The sequence below is a fragment of the Electrophorus electricus genome, chromosome 12 (assembly GCF_041902795.1).
Source record: "Electrophorus electricus isolate QZ-2024a chromosome 12, ASM4190279v1, whole genome shotgun sequence".
Taxonomy (NCBI): Eukaryota; Metazoa; Chordata; class Actinopteri; order Gymnotiformes; family Gymnotidae; genus Electrophorus; species Electrophorus electricus.
In genome coordinates, this window is record NC_137508.1 from 10747158 (window position 1) to 10775025 (window position 27868).

The 27868-nt window shown below is 44.8% G+C and overlaps 2 protein-coding genes across 3 annotated transcripts; both read right to left on the reverse strand.

The window, feature by feature from the left end:
- Positions 1-168: 168 nt before the first annotated feature.
- Positions 169-21688, reverse strand: eif2ak3 (eukaryotic translation initiation factor 2-alpha kinase 3). Of its 2 annotated transcripts, XM_081724898.1 has the most exons (18): positions 21162-21359; positions 17078-17138; positions 11835-11964; positions 7352-7546; positions 7124-7254; positions 6760-7042; positions 6416-6584; positions 6186-6317; positions 5952-6074; positions 5528-5754; positions 5260-5369; positions 4554-4676; positions 4312-4461; positions 3518-4223; positions 3241-3417; positions 3035-3136; positions 2858-2920; positions 169-2490 (listed from the first exon to the last, which is right to left on the reverse strand). In XM_081724898.1, the coding sequence occupies exons 1-18, from the start codon at positions 21226-21228 to the stop codon at positions 2311-2313; spliced, it is 3129 nt and encodes a 1042-aa protein (XP_081581024.1). In that variant the 5' UTR covers positions 21229-21359; the 3' UTR covers positions 169-2310. The 2 variants fall into 2 exon arrangements, with proteins under 2 accessions (XP_081581024.1, XP_026868873.2); XM_027013072.3 differs by lacking the exon at positions 17078-17138 and having other exon boundaries at positions 21162-21688.
- A 1103-nt stretch (positions 21689-22791) lies between these two features.
- rpia (ribose 5-phosphate isomerase A (ribose 5-phosphate epimerase)) lies at positions 22792-27866 on the reverse strand. Its single transcript, XM_027013092.3, has 9 exons — positions 27552-27866; positions 26948-27008; positions 26796-26851; positions 26636-26695; positions 26225-26289; positions 25934-26002; positions 25644-25785; positions 24356-24455; positions 22792-24271 (listed from the first exon to the last, which is right to left on the reverse strand). Exons 1-9 carry the CDS (start codon positions 27720-27722, stop codon positions 24174-24176), a joined length of 822 nt encoding a protein of 273 aa, XP_026868893.1. The 5' UTR covers positions 27723-27866; the 3' UTR covers positions 22792-24173.
- Positions 27867-27868: the final 2 nt, after the last annotated feature.

The window sequence follows — 27868 nt, forward strand, 5'->3', positions numbered from 1 at the left end:
AAAGAGATTTGCCAAACCCAATGTTTCTTAGGCAAACTAAAACCTTTTTGCAGTTCAAGTGGACATGCAGACCACAGGAAGAGGTGCCTCACTGTCTACACTCCCCCCAAAGTACAATGTTTTTAGCATTTCTAGCATGCACAAGAAGCAGCAGAACAATAACATTAATTAACAAAAGGTCATAGAAGGTTTATTAAATTGACTTGTAAGAAGTCACAATATTCCAAACACACTCCATTGCATGAAGTGTATTCATTCTGTATTTATATAACATCCACCAACCCAAAAGGATTGATTCTGCAAAGAACAAATAAAAACAACATATTTACATGGGCAGGAGGAGAGAAGACTGTGTCCAAAGACACAGGTCATAAATTAGAGGAAAGCCAGCAAAGTGGGCCGAGCATGAGATTGAACCTGAAACGGTTTCAGATCAAGTACAATAATGATGGCCAAACAGATTGAAACTGAACATTAATTAGTCATCAAATTACAATGACACTTAAGGGGGGGGGAAGAAGCAGACGGAACTTGTGCAAGGTAATTGTTAACATTAACTATTCACACAAAGTTAGGCTGAGTTGAGAATTACATCACTGAACACCAATATACCTTTAGAGAAGTCTTGTTCTGTGGCTACATACCAACAGCATGAATGAACGAACATTTTCCACTGTCCCCCACTGGCATGCTGCCAGAAGAAACACTGTAGCTGTGCTCAAACGGATAAATGAAAGGCAGCATTATGAGGGTAAAAGAGAAAAGGTTAGCAGAGGTCCCTGATGTTCTGGACTACAGTCCCAGATAGTATGTTCAGGTATGACTAAAGATGCCTGGTTATAATCTCATGTCCATTCCACAGTTCGGGCAGGGGGACAGGCACCTAGTGCTATTAACGGCTCCTTCAAGCAGCGCTGTACACACGCACACATCAAGACTATTCTCCACACTCTCAGGGCAGTTTAACAGTTATTTCTTAAGGGCAAACGTGCAGAATCAGTTAGGGAAAATGGCATCATAAAAGGAGAAAAAAAAAAAAAAAATCACCATTAATAAAAATTCTTTAAGGGAAAAAACCTTAAATTATTACTTCATATTTTACAATTATGGGTGTGTTATTTGGTTAAAGTAATTTCTCTTGCTGGATTATCCTACATATCCATGTCTGGCTAAAGCACTTGCTGTTGAAAGTCAGTTCCATGAACTCTAATCTCATTCTTATGAACTAAGGAGAAATTCCAACTCAGATACAGTAAGTAACCCCCACTGTTTCAGTGTAGTCTTTTGGTGGTTTGTTTTTGTTGTTTTTTTTTGTTTTTTTTATGAAAAATGAAATGAAGTACTTTACACTTTGATCTTTACATCCATAGATTCAAAAAATCTAATTTTTCCCCCTAGTTATTACGAGTAAAACGAATCAATCGTAGCTCTCATCATAGAAAAATCATGCTCTTCATAAGTCCATATACTTTTCAGTCTCATTTCACTTTTCAGAAACAATATTTCTTCACCATAAATGATAAGTCCATAGATTTCTCCATTTCTAAGCCAGATACACTATTCCTATTTGTCAGTGACTGGCTTTTGTGCCTTACACTCCATGCATCCCACCTCAGCACAAACCATCCTCAAGATTCTCACTCACTGGAAATTAGTCTATGTACAACGGAGAAGAGAGAACCCAAACACACAAAGGTTCACACAAAAGCGCATTTGTCATGTTGTTGCTTCACAGGAAGCAGGTCTTGCACAAGTTGCTTTTAAATGCCATGCCAAGTACAGCGTTTCGAGGCTGCTTGATATTCACTGTTAATTACTGCTCAGAAAAACGTTCCATTTCCTCCACAATCCTCAGTTGATTCCACATGGGTGTGCGTGGTGCATCTACAGTAACTGAGGTATAAAAAAAAAAAAAAAGGATGGTAATGCATGAATCACAGAGCTTCAGAAAGTCAAGCAGTTGGTTTAGAATCTTCTCTCCTGAGTGAATGTCATCAGCTGCTACAGGATGGAAGGAGGTGGGGCAAACTGAGAACTGAGGGCCCTCCCTCAGCAAAGAGGGATGTTCTGTAGGGCAGCATGTGTGTCTGATATGTGCCTGAGTCACACTGAAGGCATAAGTTTGTTTGTAGGGCAGAGGAAGAGACAACGATGAGCTGAGATGCTTTTTGTCTGCTGATCAGTACCACAGAAGCTAAAAGATGAGCGTGTACATTTGAGCACGAGCGGGGACGGGATCTGCTGCACCTCCAAGTGAGTTGCTGTACATGTGGAGAGAGTTGTGCGAGATTGTGTGCGCATGGCTGAGATTTAGCTTGAGCTGGAGACCTGCCGAGATGGCCGGCCCGTGGAGGATGCGCTGCATGTTCGGGAACGCTGTCTGATTCTGCAGGGCACCTCCAGCTCTTGAAACAGTGGCGTCTCTGTGATCTCTGATGCCTTGGGACGCTCCGCTGGCACCGGAGAGAGCATACAGCGTACCATCTTAGCCTGGACAAGACACACCAGAATTAGTACCGAACACAGCACTACATTCTACAGCAGGATCTGGGACTGCTTGCATACCTGGAACCCATGCACATACATAGAACATTTCTTTCAGAAATGAAAAATTTATTTAGCTACAAAATCTGGCCTAAACACCAAAAAGCAGTGGCCAGTTGCCAGTAATACTGACAGAAAATTCAACATAAATTTTATTTTGCAATTCTACCATTTCATCCACAGGGGGCACAAGAGAGCCTTTTAAAATTCTGGCTCCCAATCATCTTTTTTTCAAGTTCTCTCTCCCCTCTCCTCTCCTCTCCTCTCCTCTCAACCACCAAACCTCTGCACTCTTATGCAAACACACCCTCACCTCCTGGACGTTGTTTTTGTCAAAACTGGCAGGGAACTGCAGTGCTCGGACTTCGGTGAGAGTCTGTGGGAAGGAAAGCAGTGAGGTGTCATTAAAACCGGGGAACACCTCAATATTAAACAGGTTACTTTGGTCCCTCTTGGCTGAATCTGAAAGTATGTGCATGTGTGCTCATACCCGGACTCTCTCCATCTGTGTGCGGAATGGGTAGAGCAGCTCAAAGAGAATCAGCCCCAGAGAGTAAATATCCACCTTGTGAGAATACGAGTTGCCTGATAACTGCAGAACAAAACAGACACACACTTTAATGGCACAACTAAAAGAATGCGTCGGAGCATACGACAGGAACAGCAGTGGTCACGGGGGCAATGAGTAGGGCACACCTGCTCGGGGCTCATGTAGAGCTTGGTGCCCACTTGTCCTGTGTGGCGGGCATAGACTGGCATGGGCGTGAGGGTGCTCAGATCGTCGTCATCCTCTTCCTCCTGGTCCATGGCCGTCACCAGCCCAAAGTCCCCTACTTTCACAACATCGTCCAGCGTGAAGAAGATGTTAGAGGGCTGAAAGAGGAAGGCGAGACAGAACAGGGAGATGGTCGGAGTCCTGTCCTTAGCTCGAGGTCTTATTTGGCATGCGGGCCAAGCGGTTCTGGTGTCCTACCTTCAAGTCTCTGTGCATGAGCCCCTTGCTGTGTATGAAGTCGACGGCCTCCGCGATTTGAAGGAAGATGGCGAGACACTGCGCATGCTCCCTGAGCTCGGCCTGAGAGCGCTGAGCCATCCAGTCCTTCAGGTTCTCCTTCCTGCACAGTTGCATCTGGATGTACAGGTAAACCTTAGGCGTGAGGGGCGGGCGTGCAGCGGGGGTGGCTGGGCACGCCATCAGGTTCAGGGAGGTGGGCCGCGGAGGAGAGGAGGAGGAGGGGCCCGACGGCACAGGGGGGTGGGACTCGGAGGCGGAGACAGAGCGGGAACGGGTGCTGCAGAGGTACCCCGTCCGAACGGGCGTGGTCCGACTGAAGTCAGCGTCGCTGTCACGCTGGTCGCAGCCAGAGTCCTGGAAAACGATGTCGAAGGAGGAGGAGGTGCAGTCGGCATGGGCGACCGTGCGTGGGGGGCACAGTTCAAAGGAGTGGGGCGACTCTGACAGATCAAGGACGGGGTCATGGTCGCAGTGGCTGTCCTGGTCTGACATCATGCTGTCCGGCCCCAGACCGTCCACGCACACGTGATCGCGAGCAGCAGTGGGAGCGCTGCCAGCGGGCAAGAACGCACACGGCACGTCCAGTGGAGAGGGCGTGGAGACGGGGACCTTGACGGAGAACGCCTCCATGTGGTCTGGGGAGCTGAGCGGCCAGTCGGTGGCACTGAAACACAAACAGCCTCCATCAGCACTGCAACAAGCTCCTTAGTGAAACTGAAACAGATTGTCCTTAGTGGTGTGTGTGTGTGTACCTGGCATCTCTAAGCCAGCGCTGGTCCATGCCCTCCTGCCAGCCCTGAGGGGGGCTCTCCTGCCAGGCATTGAAGTAACGGATAATACCTGGATGCTCCAGCTTGGCCAGTGCCTTCACCTCCCGCATCACCTTCTCACGGGCCACTTCCCTATCCACACACACACACACACACACTCTAAACATACAAACACATACAGTATACATGTGCTTATTGGCTGGCAGGTGTTCTCATCCATTTACCTGTTGGGTAGGCGGATCCTCTTAATGGCATAGTGGCAGTCATCCACTTTGTTCCGTGCCTCAAACACCACGCCAAATCCCCCTCGGCCTAAACACTGCACAGGCTCAAAGTCCGTCAGATACCTGGGAGACAGACGCACAGCAGGGGTTAGACAGACAGACACAACCCAGTCGTGCCCCTGCTGTAACTTCCGCTGCTGTTAGATCTTTCCGATCTAAACATTCCCAACATCCCACTCAGCATTCCAGAGAATGCCGTGTGTGTGCACGCGCGCAGGTGAAACATGGGTCCCGTTCACCTTCATTCATCAAAGGTCACATGACTGCATTTACAACATGGGCATTCCTTGTCAGTTTTGTTGGAGTGAATGCTTTTATTTCAAAAGTGTTAGACCAATGCATTTCTTGAATGGGGAGACACCAGCTGCTCATAAACTGTCAGTCATTCTTACCACTCCTTCTCAAAACCATATGCTTGCCACCCCTGGCTCAAGAGGCAAACTACAGAGGGGTATGTTAATCTATTCAAGGAGTGCACACGTGCGTGCATGTCCCAGGGGAAAGGGGGGGGCCCTCCCATCTCATGTGGTTGTCCCAGCGGTCCTTCCCTAGAGACTAGCATTTTTGGTGAACCAGAACCTGTAAGTTAAACCCTCCGGAGGAGGTCAGTGCACATGCCACACCCGTTCTCTGACTGCAGTCGTACCTGGACACATATTCGCTCAGCCGGGACTCTGGGGTGCTGTCCCTGGCTTCAGGGACACCCAGCTCAAACTTGCTGTCCGTCTGGCACTGGGTCTCTGACTCTTTCCGCTGCTGTTTAACAAAAAGGGAAAAAAACAAAACATAAAACAAAAACAATGAACATTCAAACCAATAATCATTAGTAATTACTTTTCATTAGCAGGACCTCCAGCAGACGCTGGCAGCGTGAGCGGATCGTGACGCATGTGTCCGAGGGCAATCCCTCTCACCCGTGTGTGTGTTGTGTGTGGATGGAAGAATTTGCGAACAATGTAGGTGGTAGCAGCGATGCAGAAGATGATCGTGCCCAAGATCTCCTTCCACCAGGGCAGCAGCAGCACGGGGTCCTTCCTCCTCATCCTTGCCCCTCCAGCCTTGTCCGGATGCAACACGCTCATGGCTGTCAGCTCCCGCCGAGGGCGGTACTGAGAACCATATGGGAAGTAGTATCCATTATCTGTACGGGTGAGACAGACAGAGACAGATAGGTGGACAAGATATGGATAGATGGAGAGAAAGAGAGAAAGAGAGAAAAAAAAAATATTACACTAGCAATAAGCAGATTATAAATCAAACCTCTCAAACAAGACAGTTAACACAAACTAAACCAGAGTTTTCTGTTTCTGCAGAACCAAACCAGACAGTAGTTCTTACCGTGAGGGTACTGCAGTATAGACAGGGCCCCGTTGCTGTACTCCTCATAGGAGTACTTGTCATTGTTGAGACACTTATCAAATTCCTCGGAACCCACCAGCGCTGGCGTACGTGACGGGGAGTCTGGAAGAGAATGGCAAAGAGCACAGCTGCAGTCAAGACCGAACAGCCTTTTAACCTGCTGCACGAGGCCATGGCTTCATGGGCAAGGTGTGCTGGGGGTCGGAAGCTCACGGATGAGGGGCTTCCATTTGACGGTTGGCGGAGGGATGATGTCCCTGCGTCCATCGAGGGCTTTGGCCTTCGATGGGAACTTCTCAGACATTCTGACGGACGACTGCAGATACAGCTGACCCTGGAACATCCCTGTTGTCAGGGACAGGCACAGAGAACCAGACTAAGACTGGGAAGGGCGCGCATGGACACGCGCACACAAAACAGGACAGGACACATGCGCGCCATACCCAGGTAGACGCTCGACTCGGTGGCTCCGCGTGCTTCCTCCATGAACTCCTCATCCTCCTCCTGAGGCTCCCTTTCTGGCTGGGTGGTGTAGGTGGTATCATCAAACAAGCTGATGGGCGTCACCTTGCCCCCTCCAACGAGCCAGGCTGAGGCGATGGGCGTGCAGAACTACAAGAAGAAAAGCACAGGGGTTGCTCGGAGGTTTGCTGAGAACCAGCAGCCAAGTAAAATTCAGTGTTGCTCATTGCAGTCGTCTGCGTCCTGAAGGTTGGGGTAAGATTTTATGAGTGTACAGATCCTGGTGGAACTTCCAGTGGTCCAAGGCAAAGAGCAGGGAACTCACCTGATGCTCCCAGATGAGCCGTCCTCCCACCTCGCTGGTGAACGCCATCACCTTCCAGTCTGGGACGGACACCTTGATGACAAGGTCGAGGGCGTCGGCCTGGGCGCGTGCGCCACCGGGACTCTGAGCACACCCTTCCGACTCCTCCAGGATCACGCGGGGAGCGTCGCTCTGAACTTCATGCCACACCTCCTTACTGGCCGTCTCGCCCTCCAAGAAGCTGAACTGGGACCGAGTCTCAGGAACGAATTTCAGCTCGAAGTTGCCCACGCTGAAGTTCCACCTGACGGACAGAGAGGAGGCTCTCAGTGGGCCGTTCGTCATGTCACTCGCACACACTGGGTACTAACAAGGTCAGGCTTACTTCTCAAAGCCGCTGCGAGGGGTCACAGCTCTGACGGTTTTTTGTGTTCGCTGCAGCAAGAGCATGTCCTCCGATTCCACCTCCTCCTCTCCCCAGCGACTGCAGCCCACTGCTGAACAGATATACTTCAGCTAGAGAGAGAGAGGGGGGGGGAGAGAGAGAGCTTTTAGAAAGTGTGTCCATCTGTCAGCTGAATCTGCTGTCCTGTGTGCCGTGCTCTGAACACACCTTTCCGCTGTAGGCTCCCAGGCCGTACGTGGTGAGGGACTTGCCGCCCACCAACACAGTGTCTTCTCCCACGCGGTAGGAGGACTCCAGCAGGGACTCCACGTTGAAGGGGACGGCTTCCATGCTCTCCCGGTCCCTGTTCCACTGGAACAGCGCTCCGTCCAGAGATGGGATGAACACCTTATTCCCAAACACCTAACGAGGGACAAACATGTCTGACTGGACAGTTCACTTCCATACTGCAAAACTAAAACCACTGAAGTCACACAGATTAAACACCTCTTTTTAAAAATCAAGCTCCACACTAAAGAGGTTTTTTGGAAGGCCACCACACAAGGACTTTTTTTTTTTAAGTTTTAAAAATCAATATTTTATTCATGTGTGGTTTATATGTAGGCCACATGGATTCAATTTCTAAACAAGTCCAGCATTTGCACACCAGTGAGATGTATTATGTTCAAAGTTCATAATACATTACTTGAACAAGGATTAAAAAATACATTAAAAAATAAATTTGTTTGATTTGCAAATAAAATGGCTGTGGTTATTTATGGTGACTGCTTGAATTCAAGGTCAAAACAAGTCCACTAAAGGCGAGGGGGGGGGGGAGAATAAATAAATAACGTACCAAGACAATTCTGCTTTTTAATCTTAATATTTTTTTAAACCTTGTGAAGTCATTGTTAGAAGGCTGAGCTAAGCGTGTCCTGCGTTTAAGTGTGCTGGGGTGCTGTGCAGCTGGGCTCCCGCACCCATACACTGCTCACAGGTCCAAGTACACGCTGACCTGGACCAATCAGGTGTGATGGAGACCAAACTTTATTGGTTTAGGCAGAATTGGCACATAATCTACACATGGCCATGGGTTACGCAAATCTGTAAAACAGCTTCTTTAAAAGGTTAAATGCACTGGTCACATTTCTATCTAAACACAGATTAGACAGAAAGATTAAGAGCAGTACACAAAGTAGGGCTGTAATTGCCCAAGCTACTCACAAGGATTCCAGTTCTTTCCTCACCAACAGTGTGCACACACACAGACACACATATGAGATCACCAACATCCTGCTGTGCTTAATCAGCCCGCAACAATAATTTGCGCCAGCAAACATCTAAACTCAGCTGTAGGAAATGGAGCTACCGTGCGTGGCTGGGGCACGGAGGGGATGAGGTCATCCGTCAATCAAAGCCACAACAAAAGGCTGATCGCTGTACAGCGGGTCAGAAGTTTAAACGGTTGGTGTGTGAATTGCATCTGTGTGCATTGAGCTGATGACTCATCTCTAGTAGACTGACTTAATCCATCATGTGACCTGTGTGTATGATCGCTGGCTCTACAGGATCTCCTGCTGCAAGACTAGCTTTAAACGTTTTACATTTATGGTATTTAGCTGATGCCTTTATCCAAAACGAGTACAACTTGAGCAATTGAGGGTTAAGGGCCTTGCTCAGGGGCAAAAAATTGGCAACTTGGCAGTGGTGGGGCTTAAACCAGCAACCATCCGATTACAATTCTAGTACCTTAAACACTGAGCTACCACTCAGTCATGTTGCACCCCGACAACGTTTCTTCTGAGGGGCTACAAAACTTTGTATGCAAAATGCTGATATGTCTACAGCAAACAGTAAAACTGAATGTTGACTCTAATGGATCAATACCTTCTACAGACAGACAGAGTCAGTCATTACTGCATGACATGTGGCAACTCACTCACTCAACTCCAGTGTCACCAAATCTCAGTTCAGTACACTGCTTTTATTTACTGTCTTCTTGAGGTTACCACACTAGCAGAAGATAACCAGGTCGAATATTGGCACACGGCAACCTCTCCGATCTCTCCACATAAGACTCTTCCTCTGTGCATGTGTATATGGAGAATGCAGAAAGCTGATTATTCAGTACTATGGGGGATTTCAGAGCTTAGGCATAAGGAGTCTAGCATTCTGTCTATAGACTGGATGAGCTGATTAGATTTTTTTTGCGTTTGAGTGTTTGGCTATGGGAGATTGTACAGGATCTCCCTCTAGACTCAATAAAGCTCCTGAAGAGGACATTGATTCAGATGCTACTTGGTCGAATCTGACAAATATCATTAATTCAACTGCAGCGCCCCCTCGCCCCACCTCCACACAGGCTCACACAACACCAGAACCAAAATGGAACGCAAACAAACAGCTCTGCCCGGGGCAGCTCTGCCCGGGGCACGGCAGGCCTCACCAGCCACATCCGACACCTGCACACTGCAGTGTCCTCCAGCTCTGGAGAATGTGGCACGCTCGGTGCTGCTGTTACAGCCGCTCACACTGTCCCAGGGAGAGAATATCTGTTTTACTGTGGAGCGCTGCCTTACAGAATCGGCTGCCCTGGGAAACAGAATTGATGACAATCTTGTGTAACTTGCATCCCCTGATCTGACAACCGTTCCCCCATCTTCGCCAGATGGCATCTACAAACATCGGGAAATGCCAGCACCTCCATGTCCAGGGGCCGTATTACACACACACTTCCTTCCAATGGTCTTAAGTTTACATCTGAAAAGCTCAACACAGGATTTATCATGAAGAAATTGACACTGTTGCTCTTGAGCAATTTGTCATTGGAACCCAGTGCATGCTTTGGCTCAACCACAAGCCCTTACATTATTAGTTACATGAATAATTGTCTATATACACTGTGTGGCAACATAAATGGACTACCATTATGCTAATTCGCTAGTGAGCTAGCTATTGTTATGCCACCTGCCATAGTTCCCCCCTCCATCAAGCAAAAGGTAACACTTTTCCATAGAAATGCAGAGGAAAATGATAAGACATCACTGAGGTTATTCTAAAGTTAGGACAAGAAATATTTTGCAATGGCTTTTACCCTGAATGAGATCCTAACTGAAAGTGTCATGGTTACTAAACAGATAAGAATTTAAGATGCTTGAGATGATAGTACAGAAACCTACAACCTCTGGATCCCCCCCCCCCCCCGATCAGGGTAAACTCTAAAATCACTACACAGCTTGTGGGCCTAATACCACAAATAACCTCAATTATAACCACAACCAGCACCACCACCAAGCAAAAAGAGGAGACACGCTCAGCTGCTATAAATAAATAAATAAATAAATAAATAAATAAATAAATAAATAAAACCACTTCCACTACTCTCAACACATTGGCAAGATAATACAGCATTTATGCATGAGGACATCAGTACTTGACATTTTAGAAATAAGCACCTCCCAAACAAAAAGTTCAGCCTAAAGATAAAAGGACAGTGTGTGTGTGTGTGCGCATGGGTTGGATGACATCATCCCACACATAAGGCATTATCTCATCCTAAAATCCACTCAGCATGACTCACACCACAACTCTATCAGTGGCATTCCTCTCTCGACCTCCCTCCCCTTGGCCCTCATTCCCTTTCTCTCACTCCCCCCACCCCTTCTATTCTTCCTGCTCGCTCTCCCTCTCCATCATTTCTCCCCGTTCTCTCTGTTGTGACAGTATGACTGTGCAGACAATGCTGTTTACTGCTGGCCTCTCTCCTGGTGCCATGGTATGCTATAGGTGAGTGTTGCCTGCCTGCACCATGGAGAGGGCCAATCAGACGGTGGAAGCCTTCTCTAATCACTGAGCAGACTGCTGTCTGAGGGACAGCACGGGCCAATCAGAGCGGCTGGCTGCTAGATACCCAGGGGTAACAGAAGTGGGGGAGGGAGTGTAGAACCAATAGCAGCAGCTCTCTCCACAGCAGCCAGGCATTTGAGGTTACCGCCAAGCCAGACACGGGGCGAGTGAGCGCAAGAGAGTATGGAAATGAAAAGAGCTCCAGAGTGAACACACACACACACACACACACACACACACACACACACACACACACACACACACACACACACACACACACACACACACACACACACACACACACACACACACACACACACACACACACACACACACACACACACACACACACAGCAGAGAAAAACGTATCTGTCCACATATGTAAAACACCAGCAGTTTATATCAAGAGAAACTGCATATAAAGTGGTTTCAAAGTATCATAAAAAGTAGAGCAGTCTTCATATCATCTTACATGGGCCGTGCTTTGCAATATATGTTTGTCTGTGTGTATGTATATGTATACACACATTTCCTATGGTGTAGAGCTGCCAAAAAGCTCTTCCCCAAGGCTACAAATCAGTCTCCAGTGACTACAGCGCTCCGTGTGTGTGTACCATTATCTCTCTCAGACCCAAATCACTTAGGGCCATGTTCGTCTCTGCTGGGTTAAAGAGGTCTTCACAAACACCCCGCCCCCACCACACACACACACACAAACACACAGGCAAATCCTTTAGCAATACCAGCTTTCTGTGTAGTTTTCTCTTACAACAAATGACATTTTTTTGTGAAGTGACTTGTTTAATGTGTATATTTCAGTTACTGGTAGGTGATGTTGCGTGTGTGTGAAAGGACTTGTCTATACCTCGGGTTTGCTGAGGCTGGAGGACACCAGGCAGCCAGAGCCCACATCCAAGTCCCACTGTTTGCGGCCCTCGTTCAGGGGGTCCAGCGCAGCAATCCGCCCATCCAGTGTGCTGATGATCACCAGGCTCCTATTAAGGTCAAGCAAAGAGTCAGGTACAAACACACACAGCGGCCTCAAATACGGTACAAGCAGACCAAAGTCAACTTCCATGCATGGATTACAGTACCAAAAAACCCAAACAACTTTCGCGACCCTTGTTAACACAGTTCCTGTAGTACACTACCTAGAACTAAAACAGAATTGGCTCACAATTACTCAAATACCAATATAATAATTATACACTAGTGCCAGGTAATACAAAGTATGACCTAAAGTCAATACATGTCATATTAAGGCTGCTTAGTCTTGTACAAGCTTACCATATAATGTAAATAGTAAATATATCCTGTCCTGTAACACTTACATATGGCAAACAATTACAAGTATAAATTACAGGTAGCAATTTTATTCAAATTCAATTCCATATAAATCTAGTTCCTGGACAAGCATGAGATTGGCTGAAGTTCATGGAGAGAGGAAAAAAATAAATAAATAAATAATAATAAAAAAAATTTATTTATATATATATATATATATATATATATATATATATAAAAATTTGTTTGTTTTTTCCCCCCATTAACTTCAGCCGATCTCATGCTTATCTAGGATGACTAAGAAGACTTGCTTTAAAACTCATCACAGATGCAGTAGTTGCAGATGCACATCTTCATTAGGAGACAGGGAGGGGTCTGAGAGAGGGGGCAAGGAGGAGAGTTTTGATGTCCAGTCTATAGCAGTTGACACATCAAACTAGATATGAGCACTGCTGGAGACTGATTTTAAGGGCAACTCAGCTCCTATGGAATCACTCCATTGCTCCAGGCTAAGACTGTTTGCTTTACCTCCTCCTCCAATGGGATACTAGGGTGTAAAACGCTACAGCACATCACTCCTGATTGGCTGATAGCCCCCTCCAAAAATATTTGGACTGATTGGTTGTTGCTAAGCAGTGCGTGTTGGGAGGATGAATGGGGAAACTGCACTGACCACACCCCTCTCTGGATGATTGAGGAAGAGAGTGAATCTGTTCTCACAGAATATATATATACATTCATAATCACACTGTTCTCGGGAAGATTTAAAATGGAATGTGAATACGCAGGCAAAATGTGTGAAGTATTCAACTTCCATTATGCTCAATCTGGTTAGTCCACTTTTATGTTTGAATATTACACATAAAAAAAATGTTGACTCAGCAGATACAGCCATGTATCAATTATTAACAATGCCCATTTCTCCCCCTTCACATCCCAACCTAATAACCCAATTAGCAGCGGAATAATTTTCCACAGGACACAGTGCTTAAACGATGAAGACGGTGGGAGTATTTGATTTGCTGCAGTGTGCTTGGGCTGGGCATCACTGAAGTACATGAAATTGTCTTAGAAATGTGCGCCTGAACTCTGACAGGACGGGGAGCTATTTGCCTTCTGTGTCTGTGAACATTAGAGGTTCCTGTTCAGCAGTATTTGCACTTCCTCGCTAGCACAAACACATACATACACAAAAAAAAAAAAAAAGAGACTCAGAGCATACCTCTGCTGACCATCTCCCCCTCTCCTACTCTCACAGTCAAACTTGAGAGGCTCTTACACCAAACCTGACGTAAACAAACCTTCCTAAAGTGAACACACAGACTCACACAGTATCTGAGGTGTTTAGACCAATCGCAGCAGCTTTTCCTTGTCCATAGCCAGTAAAAACCTAGGTGCATTACAGCAGTGCCAATCAGAATGCAATAACATGAAAATGCTCAGCCAATAGGGGGAGAGAGCTCACTGTAACCATGCAACAGCAAGCAGTTCTCATCATCCCACTGTGAGCCATCTAGTACTTAAGTACTACTGCAACATAGCCATGCTCAAACTACAGAATGAAAATACAGGGGCATGGGGACCACGTGTGGAAGTTGTGGATATGAAGCCACACCCCTGCAGAGAAACTCCACAGTTCGAAACAGCTCAGAGAGCTGAAGTGAGCATATTTTATGCCACAGGAACTATACAGTCCCCCCCGTGAACAGGCAAAGCAACACAAACCATACAAAAATCATCCACACACCTTAGAAAATGCAAGTGAACCAGCACACACAAAGACAATCAGCTGACAAACCAAAGCTCTCCGTATAGACTGTCTTCCTAACAGTATGCGCACGCACACACCCACCCACCCCTCTCTGGGGTACAAGGTGTGCCACTGGTGCATGACATGTTGCGCAGAGGGAGGAGCAAAGCAGTAAGATTTATTAAGGATGTAGATAAGAACACATGGGAGTCTTTAAGCAGGAGACACAGAGTTAGTTATACACTGAGCCAAAGATGTGGAACTGCTGCTGTAAGCCCATGTTTTGGAGTGCTCCGTAATCATGAAGCTGCAGTCCTGCTGTTAAGTGATTGTGAAACCCAGCTAGATTATCTCTATAACCCAGGATCACAGGCAATGAGATCTTGTGGTCATCAAGTTTATCCCTCATTTATTGATTAAGACACATGTTGATACAAGTGTGTATACATGCAATCTCTTGTTGGAGTTCACATCACACACAACGACACTCAAACTGGGAGCAATCACTATATGTATCTAACTAAAAAAAAATTTATTTTTTTTTGTAATTTAAAAAAAAAAAAAAAAAAAAGTAACACCCCCACCCCCCCCAAAGAAACACCCACCCACACAGAAAGCTTCTGTTATGCTCCAGCCAAGAGCGGACACAAATCCCACATCAACCCAGCAATATCATCTATTATTACAGGAGGTGTCATAAGCCACATGTCGCACACGGACACTGGCATGGGAAAGGTTTGAACCCAAGCGCTCAAAGCGAGAGCCCCATGCAACCTCAAGCATGACCATCTCCCCAGTCCTCCATACACTCTCCTGTTACATCTCTCCAGCTTCTTCTTATGTTTCCTCTCACTGTCGCGTAGCTCACAAGCAGCGAAATCAAAACTCCGTGGCATGGCGCTCTACTTCTCTTATTGGTCAGGCCCTGGCCTTGATCTGGGTGGCTGATTTGTTGTTGCTAAGCAGTGAGGAACCAAACTACATGGACTGTGTGGCGCTGGGTCCTAGTGCCCTTCATCTCCCATCACGGCACCTCTCCCTCACTTTCTCCACAGTTCTGTTCACCACACTCACTCTTCTTCCTTCCTCCCCACCTTTCTCCTGCTCTCCACCCACTGCTGCACTGCAGCAGGGTGGGTCCTCCGCAATGACTGAAGTGATAGCCAAGCCGAAAGAATCGATAAACAAATACAGCAACTTTGAACTGACTAACCGCACATGGCGATGAACACCTCGCGACCAACGCTGAGCCAGGCCAAGGGGCTGAACTGCAGAGTACTCACTGTGAAATTAAAAACAAACTCCTCAAACAGTGAGGGATAGGCTGACCAATGATAATTGATATGATAATGTGTCACCAAAATGTTTTGATACAAAATAACAAAATTAACAATAAAGCGACAGAAATGAACAAGAAAAGTTTAGGTGTAACAGTACACACAAGTGTTTTAAAAAGGTGTTTCCCTTCTGAAGCATCTATAGCAAAAGTTACAAACCAAAGTTAAAAAAACCAATCAGGAAGATGAAAATCGACATTATATTATGCATAAAAAACAAGCACATGAACTATATACCCTCTTTCCCTCCTCCTCCCCTCTCTTGGTCTCTCCCTCTGCACCCAACTCAAATTCTGAGCACTTTCTCCTTCCATCCCTCTAATTGGCTAACAAGTTTCCCAGCTCAAGGTTTCTGGTTGGCTGTTGCTAAGCAGTAGGCAGTTGGAGCTAGACGTCTGCTCTGGTTTGTGCCAAGCAGGCAGAACAGAGAACCGTAACAGCAAGTCGCATGTGTGTTTACACACACACACACACACACACACACACACACACACACACACACACACACACACACACACACACACACACACACACACACACACACACACACACACACACACACACACACACACACACACACACACACACACACACACACACACACACACACACACACACACACACACACACGTGTGTGTGTCAGATAGGGCACCTCAAGTAAAGCGTTACTTCTACAAAAGGTCTCTCTGGATCTCTGCTGGTCCAAAAATACATGCAATCAGGCCAAGCTAGACTGTATGTGGGATCACTTGGGGCCGTTTAGGAGCACCACTCTAGGCACGCATGTAAACAAAAACAGTGCAGGAAACCACACTTTAGACATGGCTGTGCCACAAACTACTTATATGATATAGTTAACTTGCTCATTATGGAGCACGTTTTTAATAAGACTCCCTTCATGAAGAAGCAACAGCACAGAGACCATTTATCTCTCTTAAACAGACTTTGGCAATAGTTCAGTTGTTTCTTCTTGTTAGTTTCTTCTGGGGACTTCTGCACTATGAAAGCTCTGTTAATGCGGCCATTTATTTGCTGCTTCTCTGAGTCTGATTGCCTGTGCTTCACTCAACACCTCATTGCAAAAGTCACAAGTTCTGTTTTCTCTCTATTCATAATAGCAGCTTTTGCAATAAATAAATTAAATTAAAAACTAATGCTTATTCTGAACATGTTCCGTAAATGGGCCTCACAGAACAGGCTGAACAAATTTACTTTTTAAAAAAAGTTCCATACACACTGCATTATTCAGTAACCATTTAAAACCCATCTTAAATGTTTTTATTCTTCACATTTCTTTTTTGTACTGACAAATTTAATCTTTCTAAAGGTTTATCAAATAAACCCATAGCCTGAACCTATGGGCACTGTAGAGCATTAGTGGGTTAAAACAGCAGTGTTTAAGTGTTATATTCATGCTCTCTTATTGAACAACCTTGCCAGGGTTGTTGACTTTGTCTTTGACCCAACATGGCAAACCACACACAAGGGAAATTAGCTCGTGCTTTTCTTTTTTCCTTCACCACTTCCCATATGATTGATCTTTCTGCTAGTGGGTTCTGTATACTGAACAAGGGTACCAATCTTTGAGTGGTTCTTCATCAAAAAGTGCACCCCTACTATTTTTGCTTGTGCAGTGTAGTATCTGGAAGTCTCTCGGGTTCCTGGGTTAGGCTCCCTCTTGCCAGTCAGCTAGGCTGTGCATCACAGAAAAAAAAGTGTCCCTGGAGAAAACCATACCCCAGTAAAGCTGTTCCATGTCTCGGGGAGGGCCTGGGGGTGTTGATTATCATCAGAGTTCCTAGGAACAGCACACAATAGGTTGGTTCCAGTTCCTCCATGTGTTTGTGCTCAAAGACACAGCCAATTTAGGTGAAAACAACATGGCAGCCAATGTCTGGTGCAACCAAGGTTCATACACATCAAATTACAGGAATAAAGTCAGATCTCTGGAAAATTCCAGATGTTACTAGTGTACATGGATGTGGCTCCACAGAGGTGGGAATGTGTAATGTGTAAAGGGTGTGTGAGATTTTGGTAGCACAGGTGCAAAGGCAGCTAAAACACTCACCCCTGTAGAGATAGTAAGCTTGCAGATTGTTATTAGAAACACACAACACACTGTGCCCTTGAGGAGTTTCAGAGTGTACAAGGAGTGCATGTGACCCACAAAATGGCTCCAAAACCACCAGCAAACCACCAGAACACACCAGCTAGGTCATGGAGACACACTCCATTAATTCAGTTTAAAAAATAATTCAGATTACATTTGTTAAAAAGAAAATGCCCTGCTGCCAATATTCACTGCAGCGTTACTATAGCTGTGTAGTAGTTGCCTCATATTAGCTAGGGCTGATCTGCCTTCCATTTTCTAGGCTTCAAATCTACATTTATCTGAGCATTTTTGTAACTATAATGTTAGAATGGGAATGTTCATTGCTATAGTTTAAAAATATGTAAAAGTTCAGAGCATCATAAATAATGTATATGGACAAATCAGGACAATCGCCAGGGGGTGTCCTCCATGCGACAACACTGTCCCTGGTCAAAGGGGCCCTAGAATTAAGCTACCTTTAAGTACACAGAGTAACACAGAAATTTGCTGATTTTCCTGTCTTGTTGCTGATTCTAATGAGATGAAATCCAGAAAATGGATATAACAATTTGAGAGTCGGCCCAAGTCTGCCGACCTAAGGCCCAGAACTGACATTCTGTCATAGGTCGAGAGATTTGACACGATGGTCACGGAAGGCATGATGCTAATGAACTGAAACATGCCGTTCAACATTTGAAAAAGTGTGGGGCATAAAGTCCATCAAGTGACAGACCTTCTGGAATCAGCTTTTCTTACATATACTTGTATCCAAAATTGTCATGCCTTCTTGATATACCAATTTCACACCACATGTTTTGCACCATTTTTCTTATCATTTGACAATTTAAAACATGGCTACAGAGCTGATTTGGCATGCGTGCCTTTTCAACATTCAACGTCTATGTGTGCTGGGTGCTGAGGAGAGGGTAGATCCAGCTGAGAACCTACCCACCAGCTGCAGGCCAGTCTAAAGGCCCTCTGTCACATTATTTGTTGAGTTAACCAAAAATATCAATAAACTGACCATCACTGCAATACTGGTCCCAATAAATGAGGACTCAAACAAATCATTAAACTAGTTATTGAATGCTGAACACATTCTGATCAATCTCTGATAACTGGACATTTCAATCAACCACAGCATTCACCAATATATACAAATGTAATTAATTTAAATAAATATAAATAAAACTAAACCTAAAAAATTAAAAAATAATAATAAAAAAAAATGCAGGTCACGTTTTCACCAAGTCACATTAAAGGCTCAACCAGGACATTTTAAATTCATTACAACACACATCAAAATTGAAATGTGAAGCAATATAAATTTTTCACAATAATGATCATTTGTCCATACTGTGCAGCCCTAATGTCAACCTTATTTTTTGAAAGCAGGAAGGCCTCTACCCTAGCACGAGCTGATGGTCTGGTGGCTCGGTGGGGGGAGCTCACAGGCAGGAATACATGTAGGTATGGTATTCACCATACGATGCAAGAGACTGTCTCTATCAGCTCCTCATGGGGTATATTAAAAATGAGTTGAATTCACCCACAAACGGCCTGTAGAATATTCCAGTCTAAAGATTTAAGACACATTCTTAAACTAGCATATTTTTAGGCTTTAAGAGAGAGAAAATTCTGATAAATAAACAAACAGATATTAGACCATTTGTCTCACTTGTCAAAATGTTGTAATTACCTGGAAACAAACAGTTTGTCAGAAAATTGAAGTCTCTCTCTCCAAAGCAGTCTTTGAATGTTAGTTGCAGTTTCCTTGCTGTGAGTCATCAATTCTTTATTAGCTTTCTAGCCGCAGTTAAATGTTGACGATGGAATTGGCAAAACACGATTCCTTAAGTAGGAAGAAACCACCTGATTGAAGCATCTCTCGGTCCCTGCCTTTTAATAGATGCCTGCTTCAGTGAATAGTAACTGAGCCAAACCAAAACAAATTCCACTACCAGAAATCAAACATTGTAAATGGAACCTCAGCTAGGAGTAAGATTTTGCAGACAGAAGCCACAGTGTGCTCTCCTAGTGTGTGAATGGTGGTATCCAGTCCATGCACAGTATGTACTGAACATCAAACCCACTCTGTTCCGCGGTATTCTGTCTATACTTCAGAGAGACAAGGAGCCGGTGAATAACAAAACACTGGGGGAAACATGTGAACGGAAATTTCAGAACAGGTGCCAACTGATGAAAGCTCCATTTCCAAATAAAAACCTACTGACAGACTCCTTCTCAACAGAACATTTTCGATTTTAAAGGGCAGGAATTCTCATCACTATTAAGACTAGCTCATGATTAGTATCCATAACCGGGGGGACATAAATCCGCTGCAGGATCTACAATACCTATACGACCTTTCGCTTTTTTGGATTCGGATTTAGGGTGGGGCTCAGCCGAATATGATGCAGGGTTTAATTACAGCACTTGTCATGCCGTCGGAAAGTTCCAAATTTAAAGCCAAGTTCAATGTAGCACTTGGTTTTCCCCCTTTTTCAACACATAAACGCCCGGCTAGCGATACTACACCACCATCACAACTGATCAGACGTACAAAAAGCTGATTAAATCCGCTAAACGAAAGGAGATCGAACTCCTGTTTGAATACACGTTATGGTTTATGTAGGTTGCGATTTAGCACTGCCGCGTACTTCTTCAGTCAAGAGCTGTTTGGTTGCGCCTACATACAGAGGTGTTCCGCTATTGTCAGACAATAGAGTAAATAAACTGTACCTGTGCATCATTAAAACTTGTGCAAAGAAACTCGTGCAATCTCTGCAATGTTAAATAACTGACCATTTTAAAAGCCATTTCGGACAGTCAGCAAGTCATAAACCACAACAAAAATGTTAACCTTACATTCGGTAGCTTGCGTGCAATGCCCGTACACCCCCCAAAACTATGGTAGCTAGGTTAGGTCCCGTTATTCCCGATCAACCTAATTCTTCGTACCGACTGTGTCAAAGGGAATGGCGTTTTTTCCGTGCCAACTTGTGAGGATCTCTTGTTGTAACTTGATGCAATCAAGTTAATGAATGTCTAATAGATGTCCAAGAATGACATTCTAAAAAATATATAGACAGCTATATTTCGCAGCCTATAGTATATAATCTAAGATGCCCAACAATAAAAACATCCTTTAACGTCTACCAGACGAGTTTATTAGCCATCCTAGCCTGCTAACCGTCCCGGGCAAAACAAAATTAACTTACTAAGATAGTTTAAGGTTTAGTTGACCAAAACTACTTAGCGTTAGCTAACTGAAGCTCAAAGTAGTTAAGATAGCTGGCGTTAGCTCACTGATAACTTAAATGTAAGCTTCAGGGCTAACACAACTAACCTAGCTATCTTGCCTTATTTGGTCGACAATCACTATAGCGAGCAAGAAACGACAGACTGGATGGAAGTCCTCCGTCAATGTAGCTAGCTAAGCTTTATCATGAATGTTTCCTTAATTTCGGCTGAGAATCTAAAACATTTCGCTAGCTAGCCATGTTATATGGTTTCTTTGCTCAAGGTGGCTAGCTAAACCAAGTCGGTTACGGACAGTCGATATCAATTAGCGCTAACCCTAGCTACTGTAGTTCTGCTCGCTAGCAAACTTCCGGGAAGTTTAGCATTATTGTTTACACCGACAGTTTAGCTAGTACGTGGCGTTCAATGACTCAGTCTGTTAAACGTTAGCGATATTGAGCTGAACGGCTCTAGCTAGCTTGTTACCTTCTGTTTTGATGGAAGTTTGCATCGTTGTTTCCAGACGGTTCCTCGCTTTCTCCAGTTGAGCCATTATCGTCGTCCTCCACGGTCACGTCTCCAAATGTTCCGATGCTCTCCAGCCCTCGCTCCATAACGGTAGCATCTTCTGCCGGCTCGGACCTCAGTGTCGGAGCCGTCTGGAGATCGCTCCCGGAGACGGAGTTAGCGTGCAAAATCCCCGTTACAGCTCTCAAGATCAACAACAGCGCAAGGGATATGCCCACGTTTTCAAACCGAAGCCCCCTTTCCATTGGGACAAGTGGCACATTTAGTAGATAGGCAATCCCATACCAAAGTGTAAAGTTAATTTTAAAAACTATCCTAAAAGGCTCTCTCTCACACACACACACACACACACAAAAAAAACCACAAGCCGTACATCAACTTTCAGGTTCTTTTCTTTGCGTAAACATGAGAAGTCGCTGAAGCACCATGTTATTCGCTTTATACCTGACGCTGGTCGTGCCTTAGTAACGTTCAGCCCACCCCGTTTCCAAACACGCATTGGTCACACAACGCGACAGCGCTGGAAAACCCGGCTACTGCGCCCTTATAGGTGTAAACGCACATCAATCCGTGCAGGTCGTCTACTAAGCAGCATCTGATTGCGTGGTACAAATGTCAGTCTATCGCTGGCTGCCGGACCAAACAAAAATATTATTGGTTGCTGGCCTGTCAGTCACATTCCCCGAGGAAGAGAAGCGCCGAGAGAAGGGTGGCGTTTCTATGCTTTAGAAGCACGTTAGTAAACAGAGAAGACCGAAACGACCAACGAAATTATAAGACTCTCATCGACTGCTTTTAATTGGTACGTTTAATGGGCCGCGAAAGACATGTGCGCTGCCCATTGTATCTCAAGCCCGTCTGTCAAGATCGCTGCCGCTGCAGGGTGGAACTAATGAACAGCATACGGATCCAGCAGGACAGCCAAATACCGAGATGGAAACAGCAACGTGGCCGTTCGCTCATGGCTTCAACAAGTTTAGACTTCCTTTTCCGGCCTATTAAAACGTATTGGAGTTCAAACCGTGTAATACACACGAACCGACTATTTAAAGCCACTTCTAAAGTTGCTCACTCTGATAACAAGGTTTAGAAACGCTAACGAACCATGACCTCTAAATCAGGTTTGAAAAAGGACTGTATGATCCGTCTTGGCTGATTAGAGCCAACAAAGTCTAAATCCGGCACAGAACTGGACATTAGCGATAATTAACAGGACTGGCGAGAAGCCATTGCCAGAGAAGCACATTTAATTTCGTGAATTTGTAACCGATGCAAAATGCTTATTTAGTCTTAAGCCATAGCAGACATTCGAAAAATGAGGCACGTAAACACGTATTATCAAGAAGCAACGGTAAATGCCAAAATAAGGCATTTGCCTTATGCCAAAATAGGCATATGCCAAAATAAGGCATATATCTGACGATTTAAAATCCACCAGGCTCAATGAAACATTTACACGTCCTTTTACTGAGACATGCTGCCCCCTCGTGGTGAGAATCAATGTTTTTAAAAAATCAGAAGATTAAACTTTGAATATTACCGATGAAGGTGGCGAACGCTTATATAATGATACAAGTGAGCCTTCATGGCCGATTGTTAATCTTTTAATACATGATTAGTTTTCAGTCCTGAGCACATCATGTGATTCTTGATCGTGGTCATTAACCAAAACATTAATGTCACAGTACTATTGGTACAGAACCTTCGACATTAAGCTGGTGTGTACTATATTATTCAGAATTAACAGTGACTTTACCGGAAAGTTAAATATTCTGAATTACATAACATACAGCCCAGTTTATCTAACTTAAGGCCTGGTGACTTGAACTGAGTCTGTACTCAGCACAACTTCCAATCCCTGATGAAAGTATTTTCCTACAGGCACATGTATATATCATATGACTTTAGTCAACACTGGCTGTCTAATGTTCTACTACTATGTTTCAGGGATCTTCACTGATCACCTAGCAAAGGTCTTATTTGTTTTTGGAGTACCCCAATGCTACTAGGTGTTTGTAAGTACTGAATAATAGGAGAAAAGAAGAAAAACCCTCAACTTCAAGTCAACAACAGAATTCTTTTCCCCCCAAAACTTTGAGTACAAAATATTAAAAACAGCCTGAAATTAAGGACAGTTTATAAAAATAAACAAAAATCTGAATCTAATCTGCATTACATTTTTTCTTAGATTACAAAAGGTTAGGTAATATGTGAAACAGCAACACACGTACAAAATTATATGGAATGCAAATGTGTAGATATAGCATGTAGCAGATGATACTATTAATAATAAAGACTGGTATTCACCCAGCACCAAAAATGGTACCAGTGCACCTGTGAACATTATTTACATGCAGTGTTGATTTTAAAAATCCCTCGTGTTTTGTTAACTAAAAAAGCCCACACCACAAGTGAGTTTTCAAAAGAAGGCAAATCAGTACAAAAGGACACTGAAAGATCACAGAAAAAAATGAAACCTGTTGCTGGAAGATTTAAGTGTGCGGCAGTGTTAACATGAATTTGTAGAAAAACAAGGCAAAAAAAAAAAAAACAAAATCTGTTTTATCAGATAAAATTTGATCTAGCCCCAAGCTAAAACTCATGAATAATTACAACTGAATAATTTAGCCCAAGACTAGATCTGATCCCTGTCTGGAAATGCAGGTCATGTTCTCGAGGCTGCACTTGAGCCCACAGGATGGAGGCCAGGCTGGTTTAGCAGCTTAAGGTTCAAATAGTATGCAACATGAGTGAAAAACAGCAGCAGTAACAACAACAACAACAAAGGGGGGGTGCGGGTGTTGAAATAATCTCTATGATCCTCTGTGATTGGCGAAAGGGTAATTCAATACAGAAAGCTTTGTAAGATTACAGGGCGTGTTCTAGTGGCATGCCCCTCCCCCAGCAGCAACACACCCACTCCACTGGCACTTGAGGTGTCATGGTGGCCTTTGTTGGGGTCTTTCTCCTTTAATGGATCGGACAGTCTCTGGTCTTCACACTCCCATCTTGCATGCCAAAGTACACTCGCTTGGCCATGTCCACAAACAGGCCCGTCTCCACCACACCTAGACAGGGAAAGAGGGCGTCGGTGGCTCTGAATGCAAAGAGGAACAGCCACCATATGTATATGGGGGGAGGCGCAAACTCACCTGGGATCATTTTGATGGCTGTGTTGACCTCTTTCCAGTTCTGGGCACATTCAAACTTCCAGTCCAGGATAAAGTTGCTGTTATCAGTCACCACAGGGCCCTGAAATAGAACACGGAAAGAAGTGAATGTCACTGGCAGTAGAAAATCAGTCTTTTGCAACATAATTGCAGGACCTCAACTTTAGCAGAACCCTCTGTCCCTACACTCTCAAATCTATAGAAGATTGATACCACTGCTATCCCCAGAAGAAAACAAGATAATGGCGGGTGAATGCCACAGGAGTTCAGGTCAAAGATATGTTTATGTCTAACTCAAGGTCAGCCTACTGACTACAGGGAGGAACTCCATAAAAACAACAACTCCATCCAAAAGAGAAGGTCAGCCTACTGACTTGAGGCTGAATCTGCTTAGAACAACTGTGGCGGCATGGGTGTGGCCTAGGCTCGTCTGCAGGGCAGAGGCACTGTCTGGGTGAACCAGCAGGTAATTAAAATTGGCTACACCTGTGCAAACAGTAGCCTACTTGTATGCTGACTTTTCTCCCAGTAGGCTGCCAGATGCAGAGAGAGCTCCCACACACAAGATCTCCTGCTGGAAAACAAACACCTTTGCTGAAACATGCATTTACAAAAAGCCTGTTTGAATCCTCTCCTAGCTGGTTTTTTTTTTTTTGCTATTTTTGTTATAAATAAAGTCAGTCCTGCCTCTTGCACCCTCATTCCAATCCCAACCCTGTGGAAGTGCCATATCCTCCATCCAAAAGTGGAGGTCAGTCCACTGACTGTGCGGGGAAAAAGCTCAGTAAAAACAACCCCATCTAAAAGGATCTAGCCTTTGGCCTTCGCTCTATGGCTTTTAGAATTTTTAAGACAAACCTTACCAATGGGAGTTATTTATGTGCTAAAACAGCATGCAGAAAATTTTTGTTTTCCATTTTCAACAGTGGACCATCAGCAGTAAATCTCTTTAAAGGTTTCAAGGTTTTGGTCTTTTGTCAAAAAAAACTGCAGCAGTCCCCCAGGGAACTGTGGTTTCCCATCGAGAGTATGCTGTGCGCAGATTGGCTGCTGCTTCTCATCGGTATGTGGGTGACTGTAAAAAGCTGATATATATCTGTAAAGCGTCCTTGAGGTGCTACATAAATGTAAGTAATAATAATAATACAGCAGCGGGACACATCTCGCAGCTGTAAAGCTGCATGGAGAAGTACAAGATCAAATGTTCAGTTATATAATCACTTCTACATTTCCAGTTGAAACACTCTTGAACCCATCCCTCCCCCCTCACCGCTTTACTGACAGCCATCCTCAGCACAACTTCTCCTCCAAAGCGGCGGACAATGGCCCTGGACACAGGTACATGCGCCATGGGGATCACCTCCACCGGCACGCCCTTCTTCCACTGCTGCCCCAGCATTTTTGAGTCCTTCCTGTCCACACAAGAGATGAGCTGTCACCAGCCACCTCCATCCAGTACTAAACAACAAGGACAGCAGGGCTGTGCTAGTATTGATCAGCATGTGAAATGACATCAAAGCAGGAAGAAGGACGCACACAAATTAACACACGCTCGTTTACCTGTAGTCAGCAATGACAATGAATTGTTTGGCACAGCCAGCTACAATTTTCTCCTGAGTCAAGCATCCTCTGTAGGATTGGGACGCAGATAGGAAGTTATTTTAAGGTTAAAAAAAGAATAATAATTTCTACAGATTAAAGACTTGAAATAAAAAATTATTATTTAATAATGTGATGGGATACTGCTCATACTGCTGTATTTATTCATCACAGAATGCCAAAACAACAAAAGGTTAGTTTGCAATTACACTGAGCAAAAATGTTTGTAGCCTATGAAATCATGCTCCTTACCCGCCTCCTTTAATAAGAGTGAGTGACGCATCAACCTCATCAGCTCCATCAATCACTACATCCAGCTAAGATGCACGCACACATGCACACACGCACACACACACACACCTGTTTTTACCAATTCACATACCAAAGGTTTTGATATGCACATGTTAAACTCAGTTTATAGTAGTATTGGAATGCAGGCTGGCATACAGAGGTGACACTGGTGTGCAGTACACAATATTCATTGTTGTCAACATCCTATACCATAACACACCAAACACAAGCACCACAGAGACATGTGAAATTGAAAGAGATGTGAGATTGCAGTTATTCCATAAGTGGAACGAGAAAGAAGCACAATAAAGAAATGGTAAGTGATTCCCAACCAGGGGCCGTTAAGCATGTGTTCAGCTGTAGCTGCCTCACCTCTGGGTACCTGTCCAGATCAGACAGACAGAGACCATTCTGCAGGACCAACTGACGGGCCTGATGGAAAGAGGGCAAAAATCATGCTCATGTAATTATTACATCGGTATTATATCGTTGACACCTGCTTTTGAGTAAAACTGCTGCCATACATACTCACCTGGAAAGATGTAGGAATGCACACAATGTTCAGCTTCTCCTGCCTTACTCTCTCAGCTACAATGTGGGGAGAAACAAACAACCAAAAACGTTAAGAAGGCTTAAGAAAGAGCCGACCATGGTGTCTCAGGTCTTACATGCAGCAAACCTTACCTAGCCTGTCCACAGCATAGACTATAGTGGAGCCACTACCCACTCCAACCACATGGTTGTGCTGTTGAACAGAGAAAGGCAGAATTAAAAACAATGCGCGGACGCACCGCTGTCTAGTTCCGTAAGATTCTTGGCTTCATTTTCGACAACTTCGGGCTGGTGTGAAATTAGCGGGTATTTTCATCAACCCACGAGATTATGGCTAGATATCTGCAAGTTCACTTTCCTAGCAATGCAGAGGTAAACCTGACAGAATAACTTCGGTTCATGATGCGCGCGCATGGATCAGCCATACTCTAGTGATTTTAAAGCATTAGTCGATATAACGTTAGCTAGAGAACTGCGCGCCAAATAAAAACGTAAGTAAGATGCGGACGTCCACATGTACGCCGACTAGTTGTTCACAGCGTGAAATTCTAATGTGACCACTGCACGTAAGCTAGCTAGCGATGAAAGACGAATCAGACATACAAACGAACAGCCACTGTAACGCATGTCGAGCACCACAGGAGCAGCCAGCTATTAGAAGCTAGCAAAGCCCACAGTCAGTTGGCCAGCTACCTTACTAATTACTCTTACATACGGCACAGCCAAGCAACGTCACCTGTATGTGGTTGTTAACAGCAGCGTAGGCAGCGAGCTTTTTCGCCTCCTCCGCCATCGTGGTACTGCAGTCGCAGAAGCGGCACTGAAATACGTGTTTGCGTAAACGTGCGGAGAGCGGCGCGAGGAGCCTGGATATCCCGCCGAGTCGAGACCGCGTCCGCAAGGTCATTACCGTGTCCTTCCAGCAGGCCAACTCAAGACAGCGTCATTTTAAACGCGTAAATGACGCTAACGTCGTTGACTGAAGAGAATAGTCCTCTTCAGGATGGATGCAAGTTTAAAGCTATACACCAGAGCCGAGTTAGTGTTTGATAG